At 42.4% G+C, this 25,770-nt stretch overlaps 1 protein-coding gene across 2 annotated transcripts in view; it reads right to left on the reverse strand.

The window, feature by feature from the left end:
* Positions 1 to 25,770, reverse strand: part of LOC149320312 (uncharacterized) — a 67,446-nt gene that overhangs the window by 35,594 nt on the left and 6,082 nt on the right. Inside the window, exons 3-4 of one of the 2 annotated variants that reach the window (XM_089500905.1) lie at positions 24,769 to 24,883; positions 9,186 to 11,314 (exon numbers count right to left, since the gene is read on the reverse strand). In XM_089500905.1, coding sequence (XP_089357031.1) covers positions 9,258 to 11,314; positions 24,769 to 24,862 — 2,151 coding nt within the window. In that variant the 5' untranslated portion in view covers positions 24,863 to 24,883 and the 3' untranslated portion in view covers positions 9,186 to 9,257. Of the gene's footprint in view, positions 1 to 9,185; positions 11,315 to 24,768; positions 24,884 to 25,770 lie in introns of those variants that run through there. The other variant, XM_089500914.1, reaches the window with a different exon arrangement.

The following is a 25,770-nucleotide window of genomic DNA, read 5'->3' on the forward strand; positions in this document are numbered from 1 at the left end:
GGGGACTGTCGCTCCGATAGGAGGGCCCTTACATCTGGGGTCCCTCAGGGAGCGATTTTGTCCCCTATGCTATTCAACATTTACATGAAGCCACTGGGAGAGATCATGCGGAGACACGGGGCGCGGTATTATCAGTACGCTGATGACACCCAAATAGTCTTCTCTATGTCTCCGACTGATGCAGTGACTAGGGATGGCATCTCTCCGCTCAGTGCCTGTCTGGAGTCGGTAATGGGCTGGATGAGGGAAAACAGACTCAGCCTGAATCCAGAGAAAACGGAAGTGCTTGTGATAGGTTCCCCTGGTCCTGGGAAGGAGGTTTGTCCAACAGTCCTGAACGGGGTCACGCTCCCCGTGAAGGACTCAGTTCGCAGTTTGGGAGTGCTTCTTGACTCCTCGCTTCACCTGACTCCTCAGGTGGATGCGACAGTTAGGAGCACCTGTTATCAGCTTCGGCTGATACGCCAGCTGCGTCCCTACCTCGACCGGGGGGACCTTGAAACAGTGGTGCATGCACTGGTAACCTCTCGACTTGATTTCTGCAATGCGCTCTACATGGGGCAACCCTTGTACCAAACTCGGAAGCTGCAGTTGGTTCAAAATATGGCTGCCAGGCTAGTCACTGGTAGCTCCAGGGCCAGCCACATAACACCTGTAGTAGCAGATCTGCACTGGCTGCCAATTCGCTTCCGGGCACAATACAAGGTGTTGGTTGTTACCTATAAAGCCCTAAATGGCTTGGGCCCAGAGTACTTGGAGAACCGCCTCTCCCCATACAATCCGCCCCGCACTCTCAGATCTCGTGGGGAAAAACTTTTGAGTGTTCCCAAGACAAGATACGCAGTGACTGTGCAAAGGGCTTTTTCTGTGGTGGCCCCGCAGTCTTGGAACGCTTTCCCTGAGGAGCTCCGCTTAGCCCCCTCCCTGGAGTCATTTAAGAAAAACCTTAAGACTCATTTATTTCGTCAAGCTTTCCCTCACATGTCCTGACTGTTTTGCTCCTGTATACTATTTATTGTATTTTTAGATTGTTTTATTATCTTGATTGGTTAATGATGGATTTTAATGATATATAGTAGTATATGGTTTTTTATGAAAGACTTTCGCTGTTAATTTTGATTTTTAAACTGTGATTTGTATTGTATTATATTTGTAACCTGTATCGTATTGTATCTTATTCTGTTTGTAAACCGCCGTGATCATAGGAACGGTGGTATATAAATAAAATTTCAATCAATCAATCAATAATGACAAGCACAATATAAATGTAAAGAAAGCAGTAAGAATAATTAAAAAGATAGAACGAATGCTAATATTACAAAGCTAAGAAAAGCCCAAGTAGTAGTAGTAGTAGTAATTTAAGATAGGTTATAAGACTGTAATGTGATATGTGATTATTTTGTTATATAGTTTTATACAGATATATATTTAGATATGTACAGATGGTTAATAGAGTTTTCTATATTATTAAATTTGTTAGATAGAGGCTTAGTTGTTAGCAATATGGTTATATATCAACTACTGGTGCAATTCTGAAGCCAAGGCTGTTGGGACTAGAAAGAAGAGATTCCCAGGCTTTCTGCCAAATGCCAGACATTAAGGCATTACATTATGGCCATAGTAAAACGTGGGAAATTATAGCTAATTGTCATGTTACACATGGGGAGGGACTTTAACGTACACCTATAAAAGTGTTATTGTGTGCTTAAACTTCAGACCTGACAGAAAAGTCACACATCTGTCTGTTATGTGTTTTTCCCCACTGTAAATAAAAGCTGTTCTTTTGACTGGAGAGTCTGGAAGCTGTCTTTTTTTATCTGGAAGAGACCTGTGAATTTATTTCTATTATGTTCATGTTATTTCTCCCTCTGGTACTACATTTGGTGAAAGAAAGAAAAATAGAGTTGGTGGAGACAAGATCCTCCTTCCAGTCCAGCCCCCTGCCATGCTGGAATACACTATCAATGCCCCTCTGACAGGTGGCCATCCAGACTCAGTTTAAAAACCTCCAAAGGAGGACACACATACACACTCTGAGGCAGCAGCATCTCCCACCATCAAACAGCTCTTACTGTCAGGAAGTTCCTCCTAATGTTGAGGTGGGATCTCCTTTCCTGTAGGAGGAATCCATTGCTCTGGGTCCTAGTCTCTGGAGGAGCAGAAATAGAAACCGTCCAGGTCAATCCACTTTCTCAGCTGCTTTCAAAATGTCCCGGTTTCTCTCCTCCCACTTTCCCCGTCAAATTGGGGAAGAAGAAATGAGTGGGGCTTGGTGCTGGATTGTGGGGTGGGGGACAGACAAAAGAATGATCTTCCCCACCAAATTAATTTAACGCTGAGCTGGCTGCAAAGCATTCTTCCACGCACACTTTTCTTGTCCTTCTCCAACAAGGGACCACTTTGTCTTGTTGGGCTGTGGCTCACAGAACCATAGAGCTACAACATTGGGCAAGATCCCAGGGCCATCTAGTCCAACCCCATTCCAGAGAAGAAATCAGGACATACTAAAACAAATGACAGTACTTGTCCATAGGGAAATCACATTTATGGTATTTTATACCCCACTTTTCAGCCCTAAAGGCTGCCAAAGCGGCTTACAGATAGTTATTCAGACAGTTCCCTGCCCTCAGGTTTACAATCTTAAAAGACATGACAAAAAAGGAGGAGGGAATAGTGATGGGGAAGGGGATCAAGTCTCCTCTGAGGAGAGATGACTGGAGGGAGGGCTCTGTTTCTTCAGGATAGACCTTGTCCATAGAGAAACCATACTTGCCCATAGAGAATCATTGCAGAATACATGCCCATAGGGAAACATTGAAGGCTTGACCCTGCATCCCTATGGGCAAGTATTCTCCAATGATTCTCTATGGGAAACTATTCATCATAGAGTTGGAAGAGACCACAAGGGCCATCCAGTCCAACCCTCTGCCATGCAGGAACTCTCAGTCAAAGCATCCCCGACAGATGGCCATCCAACCTCTGCTTAAAGACCTCCAAAGAAGGAGACTCTATCACCCTCCGAGGAAGGAGTATGTTCCACTGTCAAACAGCCCTTACTGTCAGGAAGTCCCTCCTAATGTTGAGGTGGAATCTCTTTTCCTGGAGCTTGCATCCATTGTTCTGGGTCCTAGTCTCTGGAGCAGCAGCAGAAAACAATATGCTCCCTCTTCCATATGACCTGAGTCTCTTCCTTCAGGCTATCCCTGGTGGAGCTGGGTCCCTCTCAGGCTGGAAGATGACAGTTGATATCCCAACACTGGTTAAATATTTGCAACAACTTGTTTGGGATTAAGTACACCCTGTACATCTTCTTCTACAGCTTTTCTTTTCAATTTCCGCACAAAGTAATTTTTATATCTTTGAGCCACAATTCCCCCCATACATCCACTTGCACATGATGCTCCAAATTTTGGGCCCACCTTATCAAGTCCTCTTTTACAGGTTCATCATCCATCTCTAGCTTCAAAATCTGTTTATGCATTTCTTAGCATCATTATGGACTTACTGAGCAGTAATAGATCTAGTGATGTAATAATAGCCAGTCTGTGTGGCTGTCAGCTATTCTAATAGGATTATTTAGTTAGATCTGTATTGCTAGAATGATAGATTTCTTTCTTTTTGTTATTTTCTTTTCTTCTCTTGGTTTGTACCATGGGCCCTTGGGATCCACTGGGGATTTGGTTCCAGGATCCACCACAGATACCAAAATCCATGGAAGCTCAAATCCTGTAAAATACAACAGCATAGTAAAATAGCATCCCTTGTATAAAATAGTGACATTAAGGGTTGCTTAAGTTTAAAAAATTCTGAACTGGGAGTCAAAGGGCAGTTGGCTGACAGCTGGGAGCCTTTTGTGGGTTGGGAACTGCTGAGTCCCAGTGAGGACAGAGTTTCAGTAGTTCCAGAGGGAACAGCCAGTTAGGGTTTGTTAGGTCCAGAAAAGGGATCTTAATATGTTTGGAGTCTGAAAGAGAGAGAGACAGAATAAACAACACTCAAAGAAGAAGGTTGGGTTCCTTGATATCCTGCGGGATTTAAGAGCCTGAGTGGCTGAGTTAGTAACAGGATTACGATTACAAGAGTACGAATGTAGCTAAATAACAAAGAAAGCCTACTATAACAACTTTATTATACATTTTACAGTTCTGTTTGATAATAAACTTTTATTATTGTTCGAAAAACTGCTTGGCCTGAGTTTCAAAACACAAAAACACGCTACTGTATATTAAACACAGGAATAGGTCGTCACATATACAGTTACAGCTCAATTAACATAACAGATGTACAGTCAGCTCTTCTTATACACAGATTTTTTTTTAACCTGGATTCAAGCATACATGGTTTGTTCAAAAAAAGTATAAATTTCAAATATCAAACCTTGATTTTCCATTTTCTATAAGGGACACCATTTTGCTATGTCACTATATTTAATGAGACTTGAGCATCCACAGATTTTGTTATCCACGGGGGATCTTGGAACCAAACCCAGCGTATAACAAGGGCCCACTGTATTTCTGGGCATGACTTTAACAGAAAATGTGAACCTAGAAGTAGAAATAACATGGAAAGAATAGGGAGAGGTCCCTACATCACTAAAAAGGAGAGCAGGCCAACATGTTCCAGCAAACTTTTTATCCAAAACAAATAAGAAAGGAGACCACCCAATAATAATAATAATAATAATAATAATAATAATAATAATAATAATAGATTTATTTATATCCTGCCCAATCACAGGGAATCTGGATGGATTACAACAGTAAAAAATACAATTAAAAATGCAAAGAGATTCAAAATAATCCCTTTCCCAACCCCCCATCCCCATGCTAAAACAAACAATATTAATAAACAATATAAATTATAAAACATTAAAATATAATGGCTAAAACTGGGGGGAAATTTGATGGACAGAGAGACGCACAATTAACGGTCACATACATGTATTCATATTCATATTCAGGGAGGGAAAGCTAAGTTGGGAAGGCCTGCCGGAAGAGACCCGTCTTAAGGGCCTTCTTAAAGGCTGCAAGGGTGGAAATGTGGCTATGGTCATTCCATAGCTTTGGAGCAGCAGTAAAGAAGGCTCTGCGTAACTGAAGTGTCAGAACGCCCCAGCATTCATATATATATTATTCATTTGGGGATTCTGCCAAAGGGATTATTAGTTTAGGGGTTTGTTAGATATTATTTAAATAAGGATATAATTGGGTTGATATGTATTGGTTAGTTAGAATGTGCTAGAAGGTGATAGATAGATGCCTAGCTTCTGCGCTTGCTTAGTAGGATTGGAATGTTACATTGTGAAGGAGTTACCCAGCCCAGCCAGGCAGAGACTGCTCCTGTGTTGGGAGGGGGAGTTAAACTTTAAGTGTTAATGCTAATCAATTATAAGCTGCTATAGTAATATGTTCATGATGTTCTATGAGTTATATTTTAAGTGCTGCCATGTATGTTGGGTTGTGGGATGATGGGATATACAAATTTGTTTCTAGGTTTTAAGGTTCTTATTGCTTAGTCTGGTGGTAAAAGTTGGCCGTGCTTCAAGGCCACAGGTGCGAGGAGGAGATAACGTCTGGTGAGAACTTAATTGTTTTGGGAACTGGCCAGAGATCCCGGATGAGAGGACACTACGTCATTGGGGAGGCGATTTCTCATTGTGCGGGAAAGACTGATCCAATTAACTAACTTTGGCGGGATACACACCGCCATATAGTACATATTGTATACGTACAAGATGGCGGCGCCCCTTCCACATGGGCGCTGCCATCTTTACGTACTGGACGCATAGTGTCCAGACGTGTCGCGGTGCCTATGACATCGCGAATGCGCCAGCGGCGCCTCATGACATCATCAGTGCGCCTCAAAAAGAAGCTCCGAAATGGAGCTTCTTTTTTGCTCCGCACGGGAGCCGCGCGGTTTGGCTGCTGCAGGTCCCGCACGGAGCAAATGGCGCCGATGGGGGAACGCCGCAAAGCGGCGGTTTGTATCCCACCTTTATTTCTTTATGGGGGTGGGTCTTCTCATGGGACTATATAACCCATTTATACCTATGCATCTTAATTCCTGACAAAAAAGTCTGTCCAGCTACATCACTTGTATTCCAATAAACTTCACTGCTTTATGCATGTTGCTGTGTGGATTCTTGTGAAAGTGCTAGGTCTTACATGAAGTCAGCCTGGATTTTTTAGGCTGAAGTAAATTCTTCCCTGAGGACCTCAGTGTGCAGGATGGACAGTATGGAAGAATGTGTTCCCTTAAGTATTTTGGTCCCAAGCCATGTGGAGCTTTAAAGGTAATCGCCAACAACTTGTACTTTGCCCGGAAACTAATTGGCAGCCAGTGGAGGGACTTCAGAACCGATGTTATATGATCATTATGAGAAGTAAAAGATCAGTCTGGCTGCCATGTTTTGTACCAGTTGGAGTTTCTGAACTTGTCATGAGAGTAGCCCCATGTAGAGCGCATTACAGAAATCCAATTGAGAGGTTACCAGCGCATGGACTACTGTCTCAAGGTCTCCTGCTTCCAAGAAGGGGCGTATCAGCCGAAGCTGAAAACAGGTGCTCCTGCCTGTCGCGTCCCCCTGCGCTGTCAGCTGAAGCGAGGAGTCGAGGAGCAGCCCCAAGCTGCGGACAGAGTCCTTCAGGGGAAATGTGACTCCATTCCCAGGTTTTGAAAAGGTAAGCTTTTCAAAAGTAAACCAAAACTTTGAACCTTCCAGAGATCATTTCAAGGTTTCTTTCAAAATGTATCCAAGGACAGATTTATCTTTCACCAGCTTTCACTTTTCCTTTGATTTCCATCTAGATTTTTAAATGATTTTCTTTGTCTGTTAGTGGGAGCTGGTGAGGAAGGTTTACCTGCTTCCCCGCTTTCTCTCTGTTTTGCTGTTCACGCATGATCAGTAAAGCATTCTAGAAACAGCTGAGACTTGCCTTGCCTTGCCTAGTGTAAGCAAACACATGGATAGAATAGCACCCCATTCTTTTCTTTTCCAGCTTAACCTTTATTGTATTGTTTGCTGCAGATATGCTGCTGCAACCTGACATCAAAACTAAACAGTCTCAGCGCAATTGCAGCCAGAATGGTCTCCAGCTGCTCCTTTTGGCCCTTCTGTTCTAGGCCTTAGTCAGATGCCTTTGTTAATGGAGGTATGCCAGGAGGAAAGGGAAGGAGAAGAGAGAGGGCATAGCTTTTCCTTCTTCCCCACATCCTCACCAATGTTGGACATTTTCTTCCATATAATACTAATACTGATTCTAATACAATACTACTAATAATAACACTAATTGCTGCTTTTAAAGCGTCCGTTTCACTCTCTTTTTCCTACTTTCACTTTGTCCTCAGCTTACTTCAGTGCTGCAAGTGAAGTTCAAAACACAAAGGTAGTTGTAATGAACTCACCAATGGAGAGAAGAGGAGGGTTAAAGGCATGTGTCCAGGTTTTCATTTCTGAAATGTTGGAAGCTACATTTTTAAAGAGTGGCAAACCCAGTGCCCTAATGGAAAGCCAAGGAGCAGCATATGAGGACAACCACCACTGTGATTGCTATCATCCTCAACCGTAGGTAGACCAAAGGGATTTTGTAGCACCCTTGAGACTAGCTGGTGGCATGAGCTTTTGTAGACTTGAGTCTACTTCCTCAGATGTGTAGAGTTTGGTTTTTCAGACTAATACAGCTATGTCTTTGAATTCTACCACTGAGGTAGACCTCAGTTGGTGAAGTCAGTGTGCTTTCAGTTATTCTTTCCTTATGGTGACCCTGTGAATGAGAAGTCTCCAAAAACCCTCTTATTGGCAGCCACACTCAGGTTCTGCAAACTCAAGGCAGCCTCCATGGCTTCTTTGAGTTACTTATAATACAGTCTTCTGCTTTTCCTATTATCTTTGCCTTTTCCCAATAAAACGCAAAGCAGCCCAGGCATCAACGGTAAGGAAGAAAGGATGAAAATGTTTGGACAAAAGCAAGATACTTCTTGCTTCCTTACCTAGAAGCTCCTAAGGCAAGAAGCTTGTTGCCCTACTTGCATCATGTATGTTCCTCCTCCAATCTATTATTCAAGAGCTATTGCTAAGTCAGTCTGAAACTCCCACAAACGTCTTCTTCCTTGCAAAAAATAAAAGGCCACTTGAAAATCCCTTCAATGGCTGTTAGAATGAACTCCAAAAGTCCTCACCAATGGTTAACTGTCCAGCTGTAGAAGAATAATGTATGGGGTGCCATAGGGCTCTATCTCATGTCCAACATTAAACAATGCTACTGTCCAGTGGATGTGTGGCTGGATCTAACCCTAAGAGGGCTCACCAGCAGTTCCAACCCATCCAGCAAAGTTAGAAGTGGAGTGCTGCAGAATTTTAACATCTTGATTAATTAAACTTCTTGATATGACTTTGGACAAAGGAACAGGAGGTGCTCATCCAATCTTCAGACAAAGAAGTATAACTAATTCCACACATGTTCTTCTTGGCCCAACCTGAATCCACTAAACACAGAGTACATTTTAACCCCAGCAGCGTTATCGTTGCTGGAATGCCACACAATACATGCAAACCCATGGATGAGAAACCTCAAGCATTCACGCTTCTACAGGGAAGCCTTTAAAAAATCTTTGTACCTCAGACCCATCACTGAATGTAGTGAGATCTCCCCAAAATTATGAACAAGATTCAGATCATTCTATCCAAATCCTTCAGTTGGATAAAAGATAAGACTGTTCTCTTGGGCGATGTCAAACTTCCCACTAGCACAGAAATTTGGCTTTCCCAAATACAGTGAATGTTGAATCAAGTTTCTTCATCTAACAATATTCTCTTACTGAATATTGTTGCCATATTTTGCATATTACTAAATTAAATATTTACATAGTTCCATAGGTTAGAAATTAATAGGGCATCTGGGTGTTCAGTGAATACTCAGCCATCCCTAAAGTACTTTCTACATTTCATGATTTTGTACAGTTTCTCCCCCTGTGGGTTCTTTGATGTGTGTGGCCATTACAGAAGCTCTTTCCACATTGGATTTCCTGCATGGCAGGGGGTTGGACTGGATGGCCCTTGCAGCCTCTTCCAACTCGATGATTCTATGATTCCACTTATTCATTTGCTTTTATAAGTTCTTTTGTGTTCTGACCTCTTTCCACATTTTGTGCATTTTATGCTTTCACAGACAATACATTTATGTGGTTTCAACTATGTGGGTTATTTGAAGTGAATTAAAATTATCGCTCCTCATAAATCTTTTTTATATGCCATCCATTTACGTAGTTTCTCTCATGTGTGGATTCTCTGATGTGAATGTAGCTGTCCACTCTGTCTGAAGCTCTTTCCACATCCCACACATGTATATGTATGTATTCTCCCCTGTGTGGGTTCTTTGATGTGAACGTAGACCCTGATGATGAGAGAAGTTTTTTCCGCATTCCGTGCATTTATACAATTTCTCACCTGCGTGGGTTCTTCGATGTGAATGTAGATGTCCACGTTGTCTGAAGGTCTTTCCACATTCCATGCATTTATGTGGTTTATCCCCTGTGTGAATTCTTTGATGTAAGTGAAGTGTTGCATTTGCACTGAAGCTCTTTCCACATTCCATACATGTATACGGTTTCTCTCCTGTATGCGTTCTTTGATGTAATTGTAGTTTTCCATTCTCACTGAAGTGCTTTCCACATTCCAAGCATTTAAATGGTTTCTCGCCTGTATGGGTTCTTTGATGTGAATGTAGATGTCCTTTCTGACTGAAGCTCTTTCCACAGTCTATACATTTATGTGGTTTCTCTCCTGTGTGAATTCTTTGATGTGAATGTAGATGTCCACGCTGTCTGAAAGTCTTTCCACATTCTATGCATTTATGGGGTTTCTCCCCTGTGTGGGTTCTTTGATGGATGTGAAGCATCCCACTCTCACTGAAGCGCTTTCCACATTGCAGACATGCATATGGTTTCTCTCCTGTGTGGGTTCTTTGATGTAAATGTAGTTTTCCATTTTCACTGTACTTCTTCCCACATTCCAGGCATTTAAATGGTTTCTCCCCTGTGTGGGTTCTTTGATGTGAATGTAGGTGTCCACGCTGTCTGAAGGTCTTTCCACATTCTGTGCATTCATGTGGTTTCTCTCCTGTGTGGGTCCTCTGGTGCGAATGCAGATGTGCATACTGCCTGAAGGTCTTTCCACATTCTAAGCATTCATGTGGTTTCTCTCCCGTGTGGGTTCTTTGATGTAAGTGTAATAGTCTGCTCTCCCTGAAATTCTTTCCACATTTCATGCACGTATATGGTTTCTCTCCTGTGTGAGATCTTCGATGTGAATGTAGTCCCTGAAGATGAGAGAAGTTTTTCCCACATTGCAGGCATTTATACGGTTTCTCTCCTGTGTGGGCTCTTCGATGTGAATTCAGACTTCCACGCTGACTGAAGCTTTTCCCACAATCCACACATTTGTATGGTTTCTCCCCTGTGTGTGTTCTTTGATGTGAATATAGGTTGCCAGTATCACTGAAGGTCTTCCCACATTCCATGCATCTATATGGTTTCTCTCCTGTGTGCGTTCTTTGATGTAAAAGTAGATGTCCACTTCTAATGAAGCTTTTCCCACATTCCATGCATCTGTATGGTTTTTCTCCTGTGTGGATTCTTTGATGTAAATTTAAACTTCCCTGGTGACCGAAGTACTTTCCACATTCCATGCACATATAGGGTTTCTCTCCTGTGTGGGTTCTTTGATGTGAATTTAGATTTCCACGTTGACAGAAGCTCTTCCCACATTCTATGCATTTAAATGGTTTCTCCCCTGTGTGTGTTCTTTGATGTGAATTTAGATTTCCACGCTGACTGAAGCTCTTTCCGCATTCCAGGCATTTGTATGACTTCTCCTCTGTGTGAGTTCCCTGATATGTTGTATGTGCTCCAGCCTCAATTAAGCTCTTTTCGCATTCCTTACATTTATAAGGGTTCTCCTCTGTGTGTATTCCATTATGCAAAGTAATGTAACTGCTTCTCATAAAATTCTTTCCACATTCCTTGCATTGATATGGTTTCTCCTCAGTGTGAATTCTGATCTCCATATTTAAGGATGATTCACATTTTAATATTTTCTCACTCATAGGACACTTTATGATTTCTTCTTCATGATTTGACAATGAGGGCAGGGATTCATGCATAGTAGCTCCCTGAGAAATAAGGGATTTCTTCCCTTCATGCTTTGGCTGGTTTTGCTGTCTTGGTCCCTTTTCATTTTCACACTCTTTCCCCCTCATCATGGGTTTTCTTGTTTTCTGTGACACTATCGGTGATTCTCTAAAATTCTCATTGTTATCTAATTGAAAAAGAAAAAGGAGATCCTGTCAGGAGATGAATGGGGGGGAAATCACAGATGCAAACCAAGAGTCTCCTTTGAAAGAGGTATTAAAAGTTCCATTGGTTACAACAATGCTGACATTTATATTAACTTCCAAATATGCTGCTACCTCTGCCAAGAATTTCAAATGATATCTGTAGCTTTCCTCATACAATAGTGGCATCCATTTCCACATGTTTATGACAAGTGGGAGACAGCTCCCCACCATCGCAAGACTAGTCCTATCACAAGCAGGGTCGAAACATCATCCAAACGCTGTGGAAGCACCAGGGATGTGATAATGCCTGGCGCTTCTAAACTGCAATTGAGGCTTTCTAATATGGAATTGTCATGGAATCATAGAATCATAGAATCATAGAGTTGGAAGAGACCACAAGGGCCATCCAGTCCAATCCCCTGCCATGCAGGAATCATTCACGGGGAAGCCAGGAGGAGCCATTTTCAGAAAATGACTTCCCCACGAATGATTCCATAATGGGAAACCTCAATTACACTTTAGAAGCACCAGGCATTATCAGACCCTGATGCTTCCGCAGAGTTTGGATAACGTTTCGACCACATTTTGCCATGCATGAGATAAAGTCCTAGGAGAAGAAGGAAAGACTGGCCTAACTGAGAAAGTGTTCCTTGCCTGGTGTGATTCCTTGGAATCAGTCCCCAGTTAAAACAAGTCCCTGGTCAGATTGAGAGGAAATGGTGGCCTAAAACTAGGGTTGCCATAAGTCAGGACCTCCAAACCGGGACAAATGTAGGACAAATGTAGGGCAACATTTTCAAATGTAGGACACATTTTTTAAAAATGGAGGATGTGCAAAAAAATTGAGGTTTTTTTTTAAAATGTTAATATAAATGCATGTTTTTTAGGCATGATCAAAATGGAGGACATTTTGGCATTATTCCTAGACAGAAGGCAGAAATGTACTTGTCCTCGGGTTCAACTGTACTTCTCAGAAGTGTGTACTTGGGCAAGGGACTGTGGTTTTTCCTTCACTGCGCATGAGTTTGTAAAAATCACAGCAAGTTACATTGGCCGTGCCTCAGAGGCTTGTTGATATCAATATCACCACCACCACCACCACCATCATCATCATCATCATTATAATTGTCCAGGAAAGGCAGACTTCTTAGCATTCAAAGCGCCATAAATACACAGAAAATGCACTTGCATATATTTAATAATAAAAAATAATGGAAAAAAAACAAGGCAGGGGTGTATATACTTAATAATAAAAATTAATGTAATAAAATAAAAAACAAGCAATAATAAAAATTAATGAAATAAAATAAAACAAGCAATAATAAAAATTAATGAAACAAAATAAAGACAAGCAATAATAAAAATTAATAAAATAAAATAAAACAAGCAATAATAAAAATTAATAAAATAAAAAAATAAAAAGCAATAATGAAATTAATAAAATAAAATAAAATAAGTATTTTATGTTTTTAAAAATAATTTAAAAACCCCAAAAATCCAAGACAGACCTAATGGCCACTGACTCAGCTTTCCTACTCCTCCTCCTCTGCCCCAATTCTGCCCTTCAAGGCACCCTTCCTCCTCCTCCTCCTCAAGGCTATGGAATCCTGGGAACTGTAGCTCTGTGGACCATTCAGCCTCCTTTTGTCAAGAGAGCTCTGGTGCCACAAGAAACTATGATTCCCAGAATCCCATAGCACTGAGACATGGATGTTTAAGGGGGGGGGGGGGTCAAACTATTTCTGCAGCCTTTTGCTACCCTAAAGCTACCCCTATTTACAAGCAAGGCAAAATTTCTTCCTTCACCAAGCCATTGAAAACCAACCCAAGTGGAGGGCTGATTGCTTCTTTCTCATTGGTCAGCTTCGGGAGAAATTTGCATATTACAAGTAAAGGTGTTTAGGGACTCAAAAACGATCCTGTGATAAAGAATTACAAGAATACTGACGCGGTAGACATTTAAAAGATGAGGCATTTAGACTCCCAGTGAAACAGGAACCATTTATGGCCTTTTTTTCTCTCACTGTAACCTGGAAAGTAATGCATCTTGCAGGGCATATATACCAACGTGGGTGGGCAAAAGCTCTGAGTGGCAGGTGTCCTGAAGACCTGCTCTCTAGGCTGTGCCATGCAGGGAGGCGGGAAGGGTGCACACAGCCATGGGGAGGGGTGGAGCTGCTTCCAGGGCCTCGCTGGGGGGGAATACCGGGGGTTGGGCCAAACGGGGGCAGGACCGTGTGGCCCCACCCCAAACTGGGAAAGTCCCGCCCCCAGGCGGGATATGGCAACCCTACCTAAAACCAACACTAGCCTGGTCCTAGCTGCTCTTCAGTGACAATCCATCCTTTGTAAAACAAGCCATGCTTGAAATATTGGCAGCCTGCCCATGGAAGGCTGTGAAAAAAAGAGACTAGAAATTTTAGACTAATACGGATTATAAAATCTTAGCAAACAGATTAAAGACATTCGCAAGTCCAATAATAAAAGATGATCAAAATGGTTTTATACCAGGTAGACAAATAAAAGACAATATTAGGACAGTGTTGAATTTAACAGAGTATTATGAACAACATAATGAGCGTAAGTTTGCTATGATTATGGTTGATGCTGACAAAGCATTTGACAGAGTGGATTGGATCTTTATGTTAGAAATACTTAAAAAGATGGAGATGGGAGAAATATTTATAAAATGGATATCTGCAATCTATAAAGAGCAAAAAGCTCAGATCCTTATTAACCAAGAAATAACGGAGTGTATTTCAATTGAAAGAGGAACTAGACAGGTGCCCATTGTCACCCATGCTATTTATTTTGGTGTTAGAGGTACTTAACAATAAGATAAGAAGTGATGGCGGGATAGATGGTGCACGAATCAATAAGTTCAACATTAAACGTAAAGCGTTTGCAGACGATTTAATATTTTTTCTGGAAGACCCAAGAAAATCTATAGAACATCTGACAAAGGTGATTCAAGATTATGGAAATGTCTCAGGCTTAAAAAATTAATGTTAATAAAACCTCAATTTTAACTAAAAATATGACGGAAGTGGAAGATCAAGAACTTGCTAAAATCTCAGGATTTAAAATAGAAAAAAAAGGCTAAATACCTGGAAATATACCTTACAAAAAGAAATATTGACTTATATGACAATAATTATGAGAAACTATGGAGGGGAGTTGTAATGACTGGGCCCTCCTGTCATTTAGGGACTTCCCCTGAACCACAAAGGGTTAATCTAGGGGGAGGTACATGCTAATGAGAGCTGACATCACATGCTAATGAGCTGTGACATCATCGCTGATGTAAGGTCTAACTGACCAATCAGAGAGTAGGACCGCGAGATTCAAGAACATTCTATGGGAAATCTTTAAAAGGCCCTTTGCGGCCATGTGGTTCTTTGTCTCTCCCTCCCTTCTCTTGGGGGAACCAGATGTTTCTTTGTTCTCTGGGTCTGTGAGGAACAGGCTCAGGAATGCAGGTGGAGTTGGCAAGGAGCCAGCTCTCTGCACCCAAGAACTCAACACGGACTGCAAATCCCATCACTGTGTGAGTAGCTAGGGAAGGTGTTAGTGCATCTAGGCCAGGGGTAGGCAACCTTTTTGAGCCGGGGGCCGGGTTGCTGTCCCTCAGACAACTGGGGGGCCGAAGTGGGGTGGAGCTTCCACCCTCCGGGGGCGGGGCCGCATGCCAGGGGTGGAGCTTCCATCCTCTGGGGCCGCTCCTACAGTGCCCGTGGGCCGGATCCGGCCCGCGGGCCGTAGGTTGCCGACCCCTGATCTAGGCCTTTATTATGTTTATCAAAATAGCTTGCCTGAAATGAACATCTTTGTAACTATGCTTCTATACCTGCAAGGCAAGGAGGCGTTGCATGAATGATACCTTCCTATCCTAATCTATTTCTTTGAAATAAACATCTTTCTTTAAAAGTATCTGCTGTCTCTCTCTCTGCTCCTGGACACGTGTCTTAAGCTCGGTCTACTGGTTGCTATAAGCTAGCAAGGAAGGAATCTAGAGATCCCTAGCAAGTCTCAGTGTGTGCTTGGGGGGAAGGTTGTTTGGAAAATTCACTGAGTGGTGGCAGCGGAAACAGGACCTCAAGAGGTCCTAGAAGGAAAGAAAAAGGGACTCCCTGGGAGTAATAGTCACGCACAGGGCTAATTCCCCCAGGGATCACCACAGAAGTGAAAAAACATTTGGTGCAATGGTCAAAGAAGCAATTTTCTTTATTAGGAAGGATGGAAATTTTGAAAATGAGCATTCTGCCTAGATTCATGTATTTATTTCAAAATCTACTACTGTATTCTAAAGAAAGAGTCCTGTTTTGAAAAATGGCAAAAATATTTAGCAGATTTTATTTGGCAAGGTAAAAGGGCTAGGATTGGTTGGAAGTTGTTAACAGAAGAAAAGAAAAAAGGCGGTTGTGGTTTACCTAATTTAAAGTTGTATTATTATGCGGTCTGTTTACAGTGGATCGAAGAATGGATATTATTAAGAAATGATAAGTTGTTGGAAATGGAAAGCACAAAAATGAGGTTTGGATATCACACCCTCTTGTGGTATGACAAAATGAAAGCTAATACAGATTTTTGCCATCACTTTATATGAAATTCATTCCTTGAGTATGGGTTACAGTAAAAAAACAATTTTATAGTCAGAAACCATCATGGGTCTCTATTCAAGAAGCTTTCTATAGAAGAACAAAAATGGAGGGTCAGAAATGGTTAACACACAGGGACCTGTTAACAACAGAAAAAAATTCTTCAATAATGAAACCTATCAATGAGAAAAAGATAAATAAGAATTGGTTTCTGTTTAGACAAATTTTTGAAAGATATAAAATTGATAAAATAGAGCATGGTCTTACAGATAGGAAAAATGAACTGGATGCTATAATCTTTGATGATAAAAGTGTGAAGCATTGTATGATAAAATGGGCTCAGGACACAAAAAATACGATAGAAACTGACCTATGGGAAAAATCTTGGCGAGATACTAATTCTTTCACACTTTGTCAAAATTATAAAGAAAATTATATTAAAATGATGTATCGCTGGTATATATCCCCAAATAATCTAAGCAAAATGTACAAGAATGGAAGCAGTAGTTGTTGGAAATGCTGTAAACAAAGAGGAACTTTTTACCACCTTTAGTGGAAGTGTACAGAAGCGGGGAAATACTGGGGGGAAATACACACTTTGATGTCAAACATGTTAGGAATAACATTACCATTTAGTCCTTTATTATTTTTATTAAATATGACAGGATTATCAGAAAAAGAAGTGGAAAAAATAGATGTATTATTTTATATATGGTTACAATAGCTAGAATTGTTTATGCTAGTTACTGGAAACAGAAAAGAATTCCAAGAGAAGAAGATTGGATAAATAAATTAGAAGCAGCAATGGAGATGGATATATTGACTGCATCGCTAAAGGATCTGGATAAGGAAAAGACAGAAAGGAAATAGGAATACCTAAAAAATTGTGAAGTAAAAAACTAATTAAGAAGTAAAAAAAACTTTTTATTTGAAGATGTATAACTAGGAGATATGATATGATTAGTAATGTAAAATATGCATTTACTTTGAGGAAGCTACTATATATATTAGAATTAAATAATATAATATAATGTTTTAGATTTACATAGTTGTTATTTTGTATGTTTATTTTGTTTTGTGATTTGGTGTTGAAACCAATGTTTTATATATGTTTGTTTATATGCTTGCAATGTTTGTAATGTGATGTCTGTTATTAATAAAATAAAATAAAAAAGGAAGGTTCACCTGTTTTTCCATTGGAGGCAGAGACCATTTTTATTTAGATAGGCCTTTGGTTTTTAATTTCTCGTAGCCGATGGAGATTTTAATGACTCTGTATGCTTTTGTTTTATTTTAATCCATTTTAAATATGTTTTTAATAGCTTGGAGTTATACACTGTTTTTAACTGCTGTAAGCCACCTTAAATCCTGTGCTGGGAGAAAGGCGGGAATTTAGATAAAGTGTGAAAATCTTTTGAACAATGAGCTTTTTAAAGAGAATTGCTGTTAATTTTTTAAAATGTAAAATAAGAATTTAGTTAATTTTTTTATTTTAAATGTTTGAAAGTAACTTATGTCTCATGCTGGGAGAAAAGCAATGTATAAACTTAATGAATGAAAGACAGAAAGCTAGAAAGCAAGAAGAAAGAGGAAGGAAGGAAGGTAGCAGTGTTTTTTACAGATAAGTTATCTCATGAAATCTATCTTGGCCAGCTTTTGAGGAAACACTTATTGGCCCGATTATTGATAATTATGATGATGATTAATATTAATATTATTTAATTCATTTTATCCATTCATTTATATCTTGCCTTGTTAAGGAAAAAGCAACATGGGATATACAGTGAAAGAAATAAAACATGTATGTGAGAGTCAGGATGACTCAGCAAAAGCAATTAGAAGCCACACAGGTGTAAAAGGTAATGGAATTAGCAAGTCCTAAATGCCAAGGACAGAAATGCAAAGTGGATAATTGAACACACCTGAGAATTGTTAAGTGGACAAGGTGAGATGATGAAATCATTAATTGTGGGTTGAACCAAGAGAGCCAATGAGAGTGGATGTACACGCCCACTGGGTGGAAACAGACAACAGTGGGTGGTATTTTCCAATGACTATAATAATGGCTATGAATCCCAATGTATTTTGTGGGCAGTAGTGAGGAGTATTGTTGTTGTATTGGATAGTTTTGGAGCTGTATAGAGTAGAATAAAGTAGATCTTTTATTTAAGACTACTGAGTTGTCTGGTGTCTTGGGTGAAGATACAAGAGCCAGCTGGATCCTGAAGAAGTGGGAAGACTTCTGTGGAAGCAAGAGTGAGAAGGCTTGGAGAGTTTGTCAGGGTCTTCAGCCTATTCTCTGTAACTCTGCTGCTTTAGAGCAAAGCTTTATCCACTGGCCAAAACTGGTCAGCGCCGGTGCGTAACAAGGTGGTGAGTTCCAGCCAGAGGTGAAGAGCTACAACTCCCATCATCCCTGACATGCCTTTCTGCCAATAATGGGACACAAGGCAGCATGACAAGATATTTTAAAACAATGCACATTAAAAACTACACACCAACGTAAATAAAACATAGAAAAAAAAGTTATTTAAAAGAATTTAAAACATTAAAATTAACTAAAAGGCTATCAAAATGATAAAAGAGAATTCCATTCAGCTTCTAAAAGCCTGATAGTACAAGAATATTTAACTTGTCGGTGGAACAAGAACAAGGAGGGAGCGAAGCTGGTCTCTCTGGGGAGGGGTTTCAATTTGGGAAGCAGCCACCAAGAAGGTCCTGCCTCCCTTTTGTTCCCACCAAATGAGTGTCAGAAGGTGGTGGGAAAGAAGCAATTGCAAACCAATCCTCTATCCTGAATCCTGGAACTGTTATGAAATACCATCAGGTATTTAAATGCTTTACATTTAAAGCAGAGATGGACAATGGAACAGTCCGGCCAGAGAGAGGAGAAGGAGAGGAGCTGCTTGGCAGCCATTTTGAGACCGTGTGCTTGAGACCGTGTGCTCGTTGCTGAAGGGGCGGAGCTTCTGTGAGTCACATCTGTGAGTCACAAGGGGGCAGAGCTAGCAGACTAGCTTTATATACCAACTTCCAGAGCCTTCCAGAACAGTCCGGCCAGAGAGAGGAGAAGGAGAGGAGCTGCTTGGCAGCCATTTTGAGACCATGTGCTCGAGACCGTGTGCTCGTTGCTGAAGGGGCGGAGCTTCTGTGAGTCACATCTGTGAGTCACAAGGGGGCGGAGCTAGCAGACTAGCTTTATATACCAACTTCCAGAGCCTTCCAGAACAGTCCGGCCAGAGAGAGGAGAAGGAGAGGAGCTGCTTGGCAGCCATTTTGAGACCGTGTGCTCGAGAACGTGTGCTCGTTGCTGAAGGGGCGGAGCTTCTGTGAGTCACATCTGTGAGTCACAAGGGGGCGGAGCTAGCAGACTAGCTTTATATACCAACTTCCAGAATTTTCACTTTCTTTAACTCAACAACTCTGCTCAAGTGACATCAGGTTAGAATCAGATATTGAAACAGAACCTTCCCTTTAAGTGTAAGATAGCAGCCAGTACTTACCTTTAAAGAAGTATTCCCAGTAGATTGACTGTTATATTTATTACTAAAGACTTTGCAGTATGGACAACGAGGGATCTGCCGCAGTCACCTGCAACTCTTGTGGGATGTTTCTCTTCTTGCCTACAGAAGTGGAGAACTTCACATGCACCAAGTGCAAGTTGGTAGCACTCTTGGAGGAGAAAGTGCAGCAGCTGGAGTCCAGAGTAGCTACACTTCAGCATATTAGGGAACAAGAGGATTTCCTGGACACAATAGAACTAACCATCTTAGATGAGTACCACGCAGAGGAAGATGCTAGGGTGGAAGAGGTCACTTGCCAAACAGAGGAGGCAGACAGCTGGAGGAATGTCACAAAGAGAAGTAAGCCAAGAAGGAATTGTTCGGGGAGCTTGCAGCTAGAGAATCGATTCGAAGCTCTTTCCCTTATCAAGGAGGATGAAGAAGAGCAGCATGGACAGACTTCAGGGACAGAGCAGGGGAGCCTTAGAGTCCCACCCGAGGGAACAGTCGCTCCTAAGCCTCGGAGGAGGCGTGTGGTCGTAGTGGGGGACTCCTTGCTGAGGGGTACAGAAGCAGTGATTTGTAGGCCTGACAAGATGTCTCGAGAGGTGTGTTGTCTTCCAGGTGCAAAGATCCGTGATGTGACAGAGAGGCTGACAAGACTGGTCAAGCCTACTGACCAATACCCCTTCCTTTTGGTCCACGTGGGAACTAATGATACTGCAAGACACAGCATTCAGAACATCAAAAGGGATTACGAGGCGCTTGGTAGGAAGCTGAAAGGAATGGATGTACAGGTTGTCATCTCGTCTCTTCTGCCAGTTGAAGGGCATGGTCCAGGAAGGGAGAGGAAAATAGCAGATGTGAACAACTGGCTTTGCAGATGGTGCCGCCGAGAAGGATTTGGATTCTTCGATCATGGGCTGCGGTTCCATGAGGAGGGACTTCTTGCAACAGACGGGTTGCATCTTACGCCAGTTGGAAGAAATGTTTTTGCCAACAGTCTCAAGAACTTGATCAGGAGAGCTTTAAACTGAGTTCCGAGGGGAAGGGAGACAATATTAAGGAAGGCGAAAGGGATGGCGAAAATAGTGAAACTGACATAGAGGAAACAAGGCAAACATTGCAAGGACCCAAAAGTGGGAGGCAAAAAAACTTGCACAGGCAGCAAGTAAAAGGGAACCATGGTCTGCGATGTCTCTACACTAATGCACAGAGCATGGGAAATAAGCAAGATGAACTCGAACTCCTAGTACAACAAAGCAAATATGATATAATAGGCATCACTGAAACCTGGTGGGATGAGTCTCATGATTGGAATGTGGAAATAGAGGGGTATAACCTTATTAAGAGAAATAGGCCAAACAGGAAAGGAGGAGGAATAGCACTATATGTCAGAGATATTTACACCAGTGAAGAGATCCTGGACATCAATCATGGAAGCCAGGTGGAGAGCATCTGGATAAGAATCAAAGGGGAGGAAAACAACAAGGGTGTTACGGTGGGAGTCTACTACAGACCCCCAAGTCAGACGGAGGAATTGGATGATATCTTTCTAGAACAGATGACCACACAGTCAGAAAAGAGAGATGTAGTAGTGATGGGCGACTTCAACTATCCTGATATTTGCTGGAAGTCAAACTCAGCAAAATTAAAAGAACTGGCAAAAGTAATATCGGAGCCATTGGCAATCATATTTGAAAACTCCTGGAGAACAGGAGAGATCCCAGCAGACTGGCGAAGGGCAAACGTTGTCCCCATCTTCAAAAAGAGGAAAAAAGAGGATCCCAACAATTATCGTCCAGTTAGTCTGACATCAGTTCTAGGAAAGATTCTGGAGCAGATCATTAAACAGAGAGTCTGTGAACATCTAGAAGGCAATGCCATAATCACAAAAAGTCAACATGGGTTTCAGAGAAACAAGTCATGCCAGACAAATCTGATCTCTTTCTTTGATAAAATTACCAGCTTGGTAGATGAAGGGAATGCTGTGGATATAGTATATCTTGATTTCAGTAAGGCCTTTGACAAGGTTTCCCATGACATTCTTGCAAACAAGCTTGTAAAATGTGGGCTAGACAAAGTAACTGTTAAATGGATCTGTAATTGGTTGACCGGCCGAACCCAAAGGGTGCTCAACAATGGCTCCTTTTCATCCTGGAGAGAAGTGACCAGTGGGGTCCCACAGGGCTCTGTCCTGGGACCAGTGCTATTCAACATCTTTATCAATGACCTGGATGACAGAATTGGGAGCATACTTATCAAATTTGCAGATGACACCAAATTAGGGGGAATAGCTAATACCCCAGAGGACAGGATCAAGATTCAAAATGACCTGAATAGACTAGAAAGCTGGGCCAAAGCTAACAAAATGAAATTCAACACAGAGAAATGTAAGGTATTGCACTTAGGGCGGAAAAATAAAATGCACAGATATAGGATGGGTGACACCTGGCTGAATGAAACTACGTGTGAAAGGGATCTAGGAGTCCAAGTAGACCACAAGTTGAACATGAGTGAACAGTGTGATGCGGCAGCTAAAAAGGCCAATGCAATTTTAGGCTGCATCAATAGAAGTATAGTGTCTAGATCAAGAGAAGTAATAGTGCCACTATATTCTGCTTTGGTCAGGCCCCACCTAGAATATTGTGTCCAGTTCTGGGCGCCACAATTCAAAAAGGACATTGAGAAACTGGAGCGTGTCCAAAGGAGGGCGACAAAAATGGTGAAGGGTCTGGAAACCATGCCCTATTAGGGAGCTGGGGATGTTTAGCCTGGAGAAAAGAAGGTTAAGAGGTGATATGATAGCCCTGTTTAAATATTTGAAAGGATGTCATATTGAGGAGGGAGCAAGCTTGTTTTCTGCTGCTCCAGAGAACAGGACCCGGAACAATGGATGCAAGCTACAGGAAAAGAGATTCCACCTGAACATTAGGAGGAACTTCCTGACAGTAAGGGCTGTTCGGCAGTGGAATGCACTTCCTCGGAAGGTGATAGAGTCTCCTTCCTTGGAGCTCTTTAAACAGAGGCTGGATGGCCATCTGTCAGGGATGCTTTGATTTGGATTTCCTGCATGGCAGGGGGTTGGACTGGATGGCCCTAGTGGTCTCTTCCAACTCTACGATTCTATGATTCTATGAACTGGGGAAGGCTAGGGGCCTACATTAGCCCCACGGGAGACTTTGGAGGGCTAAATCTCTCACTGCACCTAGGGTTGCCATAACCCGGTGGGAGGCGTGACTCCCCCACTTTCTAGGGGGCGTTTCTGGTCCCGTCAGGCCCTCTTCAATTCTGCCTGGCTCCTGGCCCTGCTGCATCCCTATAATGTGATGAGCGCAACAGCCAGGGCTGGAGCTGGCAGGGGAGGGCTCTGCTGCTCTGCCTTGCCCCTCTTGGCCAGCCCTCCCAAGGAGCAGGCTTAGTCAGGCAGGGCAACAAGGTGCCAGGAGGAGGAGCAGGGCCAGGCAGGTCGCAGTAGCAGTGGCCCCTGCCCGTCCAGGCAGGCCGCTGGGAAAGAGGAGGAAAGGGCCCTGGCCTCTGGGGCAGCCCGGCCTGGGGAAGGAAAGGGCCCTCCTGGAACCCCTGCCCCCCAGCCCTCCGCCTCCTCCTGCTCTTGCAAGGAAGGAGCTCTGAAGCGCCGGGAGAGCTGCCTCACTAAAGGGGAGGGGCGCCTCAGGGACCCAGCCGTTGGAGAGGAAGAGGAGGAAGAGCCTCAGCAAGGCTCAGAAAAGGAGGAAGGGGCTGGCACCCGGGAGAGGCAAGAGGGCACCTTCCAGGCCCCTCCTGGGCCCCAGGCTCCCCCCAGGATCGCCCCCGTCAGACATTGGAAGCCCCCTCCCCAAGGCCCCCCCAAACACACACCCCTCTCTTCTCTAACCCTCTCTCTGACTCCCTCTCCCCCATTACCCCACTTTAACTGAGCCCTCTCTAACCCCCTTCTATTTACCTCCTTTTCTCCATCTAAACTCCCCTCCAACCCCTCTCTATCTACTCCCCCCTCTCTCTAACCCAGTGATCCCAAAACTGTGCTCTTTAAGTAATTTTGGACTTCAGCTCCCAGAATCTCAGACTATTGAGTAACATGTCTGAGGCTTCTGGGAGTCCAAAATCTCTTAAAGGACACAGTTTGGGAACCACTGCTCTAACCCCCTTATTTAATAATAATAATAATAACAGGATTTATTTATATACCGCCCAATCACTGGGAATCCGAGCGGTTTGTGAAATTCACAGATAGCCAAACTACACAGGCAGATCAGCTCCTGGCACTGAACAAGCAGAGCTCTGCTCTGGAGCCACAACGAACTACATTTCCCAGAATTCCATAGCATTGAGCCAGGGCAGTTAGAGTACTGTCAGACTGGGTTATTTCTGCAGTGTGTATGTAGTCTGAGAGCCCTGCAGAGAGAACAACTCTGGTGCTTTAGAATTTAAGCCCATCTAACCCCCCTCTATCTAAGCCCTCTGTAACCCCCTCTATCTAACTCCCTTATTTAAGTCTCTTCTAAGCCCCCCTCTAACCCCTCTCTATCTTACTCCTCTTTATCTAACCCTAAGCCCCTCTAGGTACCCCATCTAGCCCTGCTTCTATAGCCCCCCTTATTTAACCCCACTTCTATCTAACCCTATATATTTTTTTAAAAACCAGCAAATTTTTGTGTCCTCCATTTTTAATAAAAGTGTCCTACATTTGAAAATGTTGTCCTACATTTGTCCTGGTTTGGAGGTCCTGACTTATGGCAACCCTAACTGCACCCCTCTGCCACATCTGTTTCCTATTTAAAAAAGCCCCTCCTGAAATTAAGTTGGCCCAGCAAGGACCAGGAATAAGGTGAAAATGTCCTTATATCTCTTAGAAAGTATTTGGAGGTGAAATCGTTGTGTTTTTGGGGGGAGGACTGGGGGCCTCCACAAATGTCCGGGGGTCACATGGGTCACACTTTGTCCACCCCGGATTTAAAGCATGGCTTCACCCTGGCATCCCAACACTGGTATGACAAAGGCCCGGAAGAGGACATAGAATCATAGAGTTGCCATGCAGGAACTCTCAATCAAAACATCCCTGACAGATAGCCATCCAGCCTCTGCTTAAAGCCCTCCAAGGCAGGAGACTCCACCACAGAACAAGGAAGTGTCTTCCACTGTCGAACAGCCCTTACTGTCAGAAAGTTCCTCCTGATGTTACATGGAATCTCTTCTCCTTTAGCTTGCCTCCATTGTTCCATGTCCTAGTCTCTGGAGCAGCAGAAAACAAGCTTGCTCCATCCTCAATGTGACACCCCTTCAAATACTTTTATCCCTTTATCCCTTTCATGACAGGTCAGGATCCCTCACCCTGAGAGGCCACATTCCCATCATCCTCTATCTTGACTTCCTTGCAGAGTTCCCCCAGACCCAGATTCAGGAGCTCCCCTTCCCCTTCAGCCATCTCTTCATGGGAAACCAGGAGCTGAAAGAGAAAGAGAAAGTACCCACTTCTTAAAACCAGTAACCAGCTCTTCTGTGGACATCCCCACTGCACACAGAGCTTATCATCTTGTTAGTAACTCCCAAGTACCAGAAGCCCATTCAGTCCACTGAATAAGGAACTCAACAAGCAGATAAACCTAATGGATTCAATGGGTCTCCTGTAATCCAGACACAGGCTGCATCCACACTGCAGAAACAATCCAGTCTGACACTACTTTAACTGCCTTGGCTGAATGCTATTGATTTCTGGGAGTGGCAGTTTTGTGAAATATTTAGCCTTCTCTGTCAGAGCGCTCTGTTGCCACAACAAACTACAGTTCCCAGAATTGTATAGCATTGGTGTCAGACAAGATTGTTTCTGCAGTGCGGATGCAGCCTAAAATAGATGTTATTTTTTATTTATTTGATATATTTATTATATTTATTTATATCACACTCTTCACTCAAGGCGTGTCTTTCAACATTAAAAACACCACACCGTTAAAAACATATATAAAAAAAGGTTTTTAAAATATAATTAAATTACTACAATAATTAAAACAAATTCAGTGCTAAAATCAAGTTGAAAAAATATTAAAATGCTTAAAACTAAAAACAATATAACAACATCCTGTCACATGCCTTAAAAACATTGTTTTAAAAGCCTATCTTTAAACCCAGGAGGCAGTTAAAGAGGAGATAATCACCTTCATCACTCCCAGGTTAAAAAGGAAAGGAAATACTCTCTCAATAGAGCATACATACATATATTGACTCTTCCTATCCTGTTGATTCCTTAAAACTTGTTGTAGCTGTGTGCCCTCATCTCCAACTCATGGGGCCCAATTTTAGTCAGTTTTGACCTCTCTTTTTAACTCACTAAATTAT

This window comes from Sceloporus occidentalis, unplaced genomic scaffold, assembly GCF_023333645.1.
Source record: "Sceloporus occidentalis isolate IW3139 unplaced genomic scaffold, rSceOcc1.0.p SCAF_1, whole genome shotgun sequence".
NCBI classification, from domain to species: Eukaryota; Metazoa; Chordata; class Lepidosauria; order Squamata; family Phrynosomatidae; genus Sceloporus; species Sceloporus occidentalis.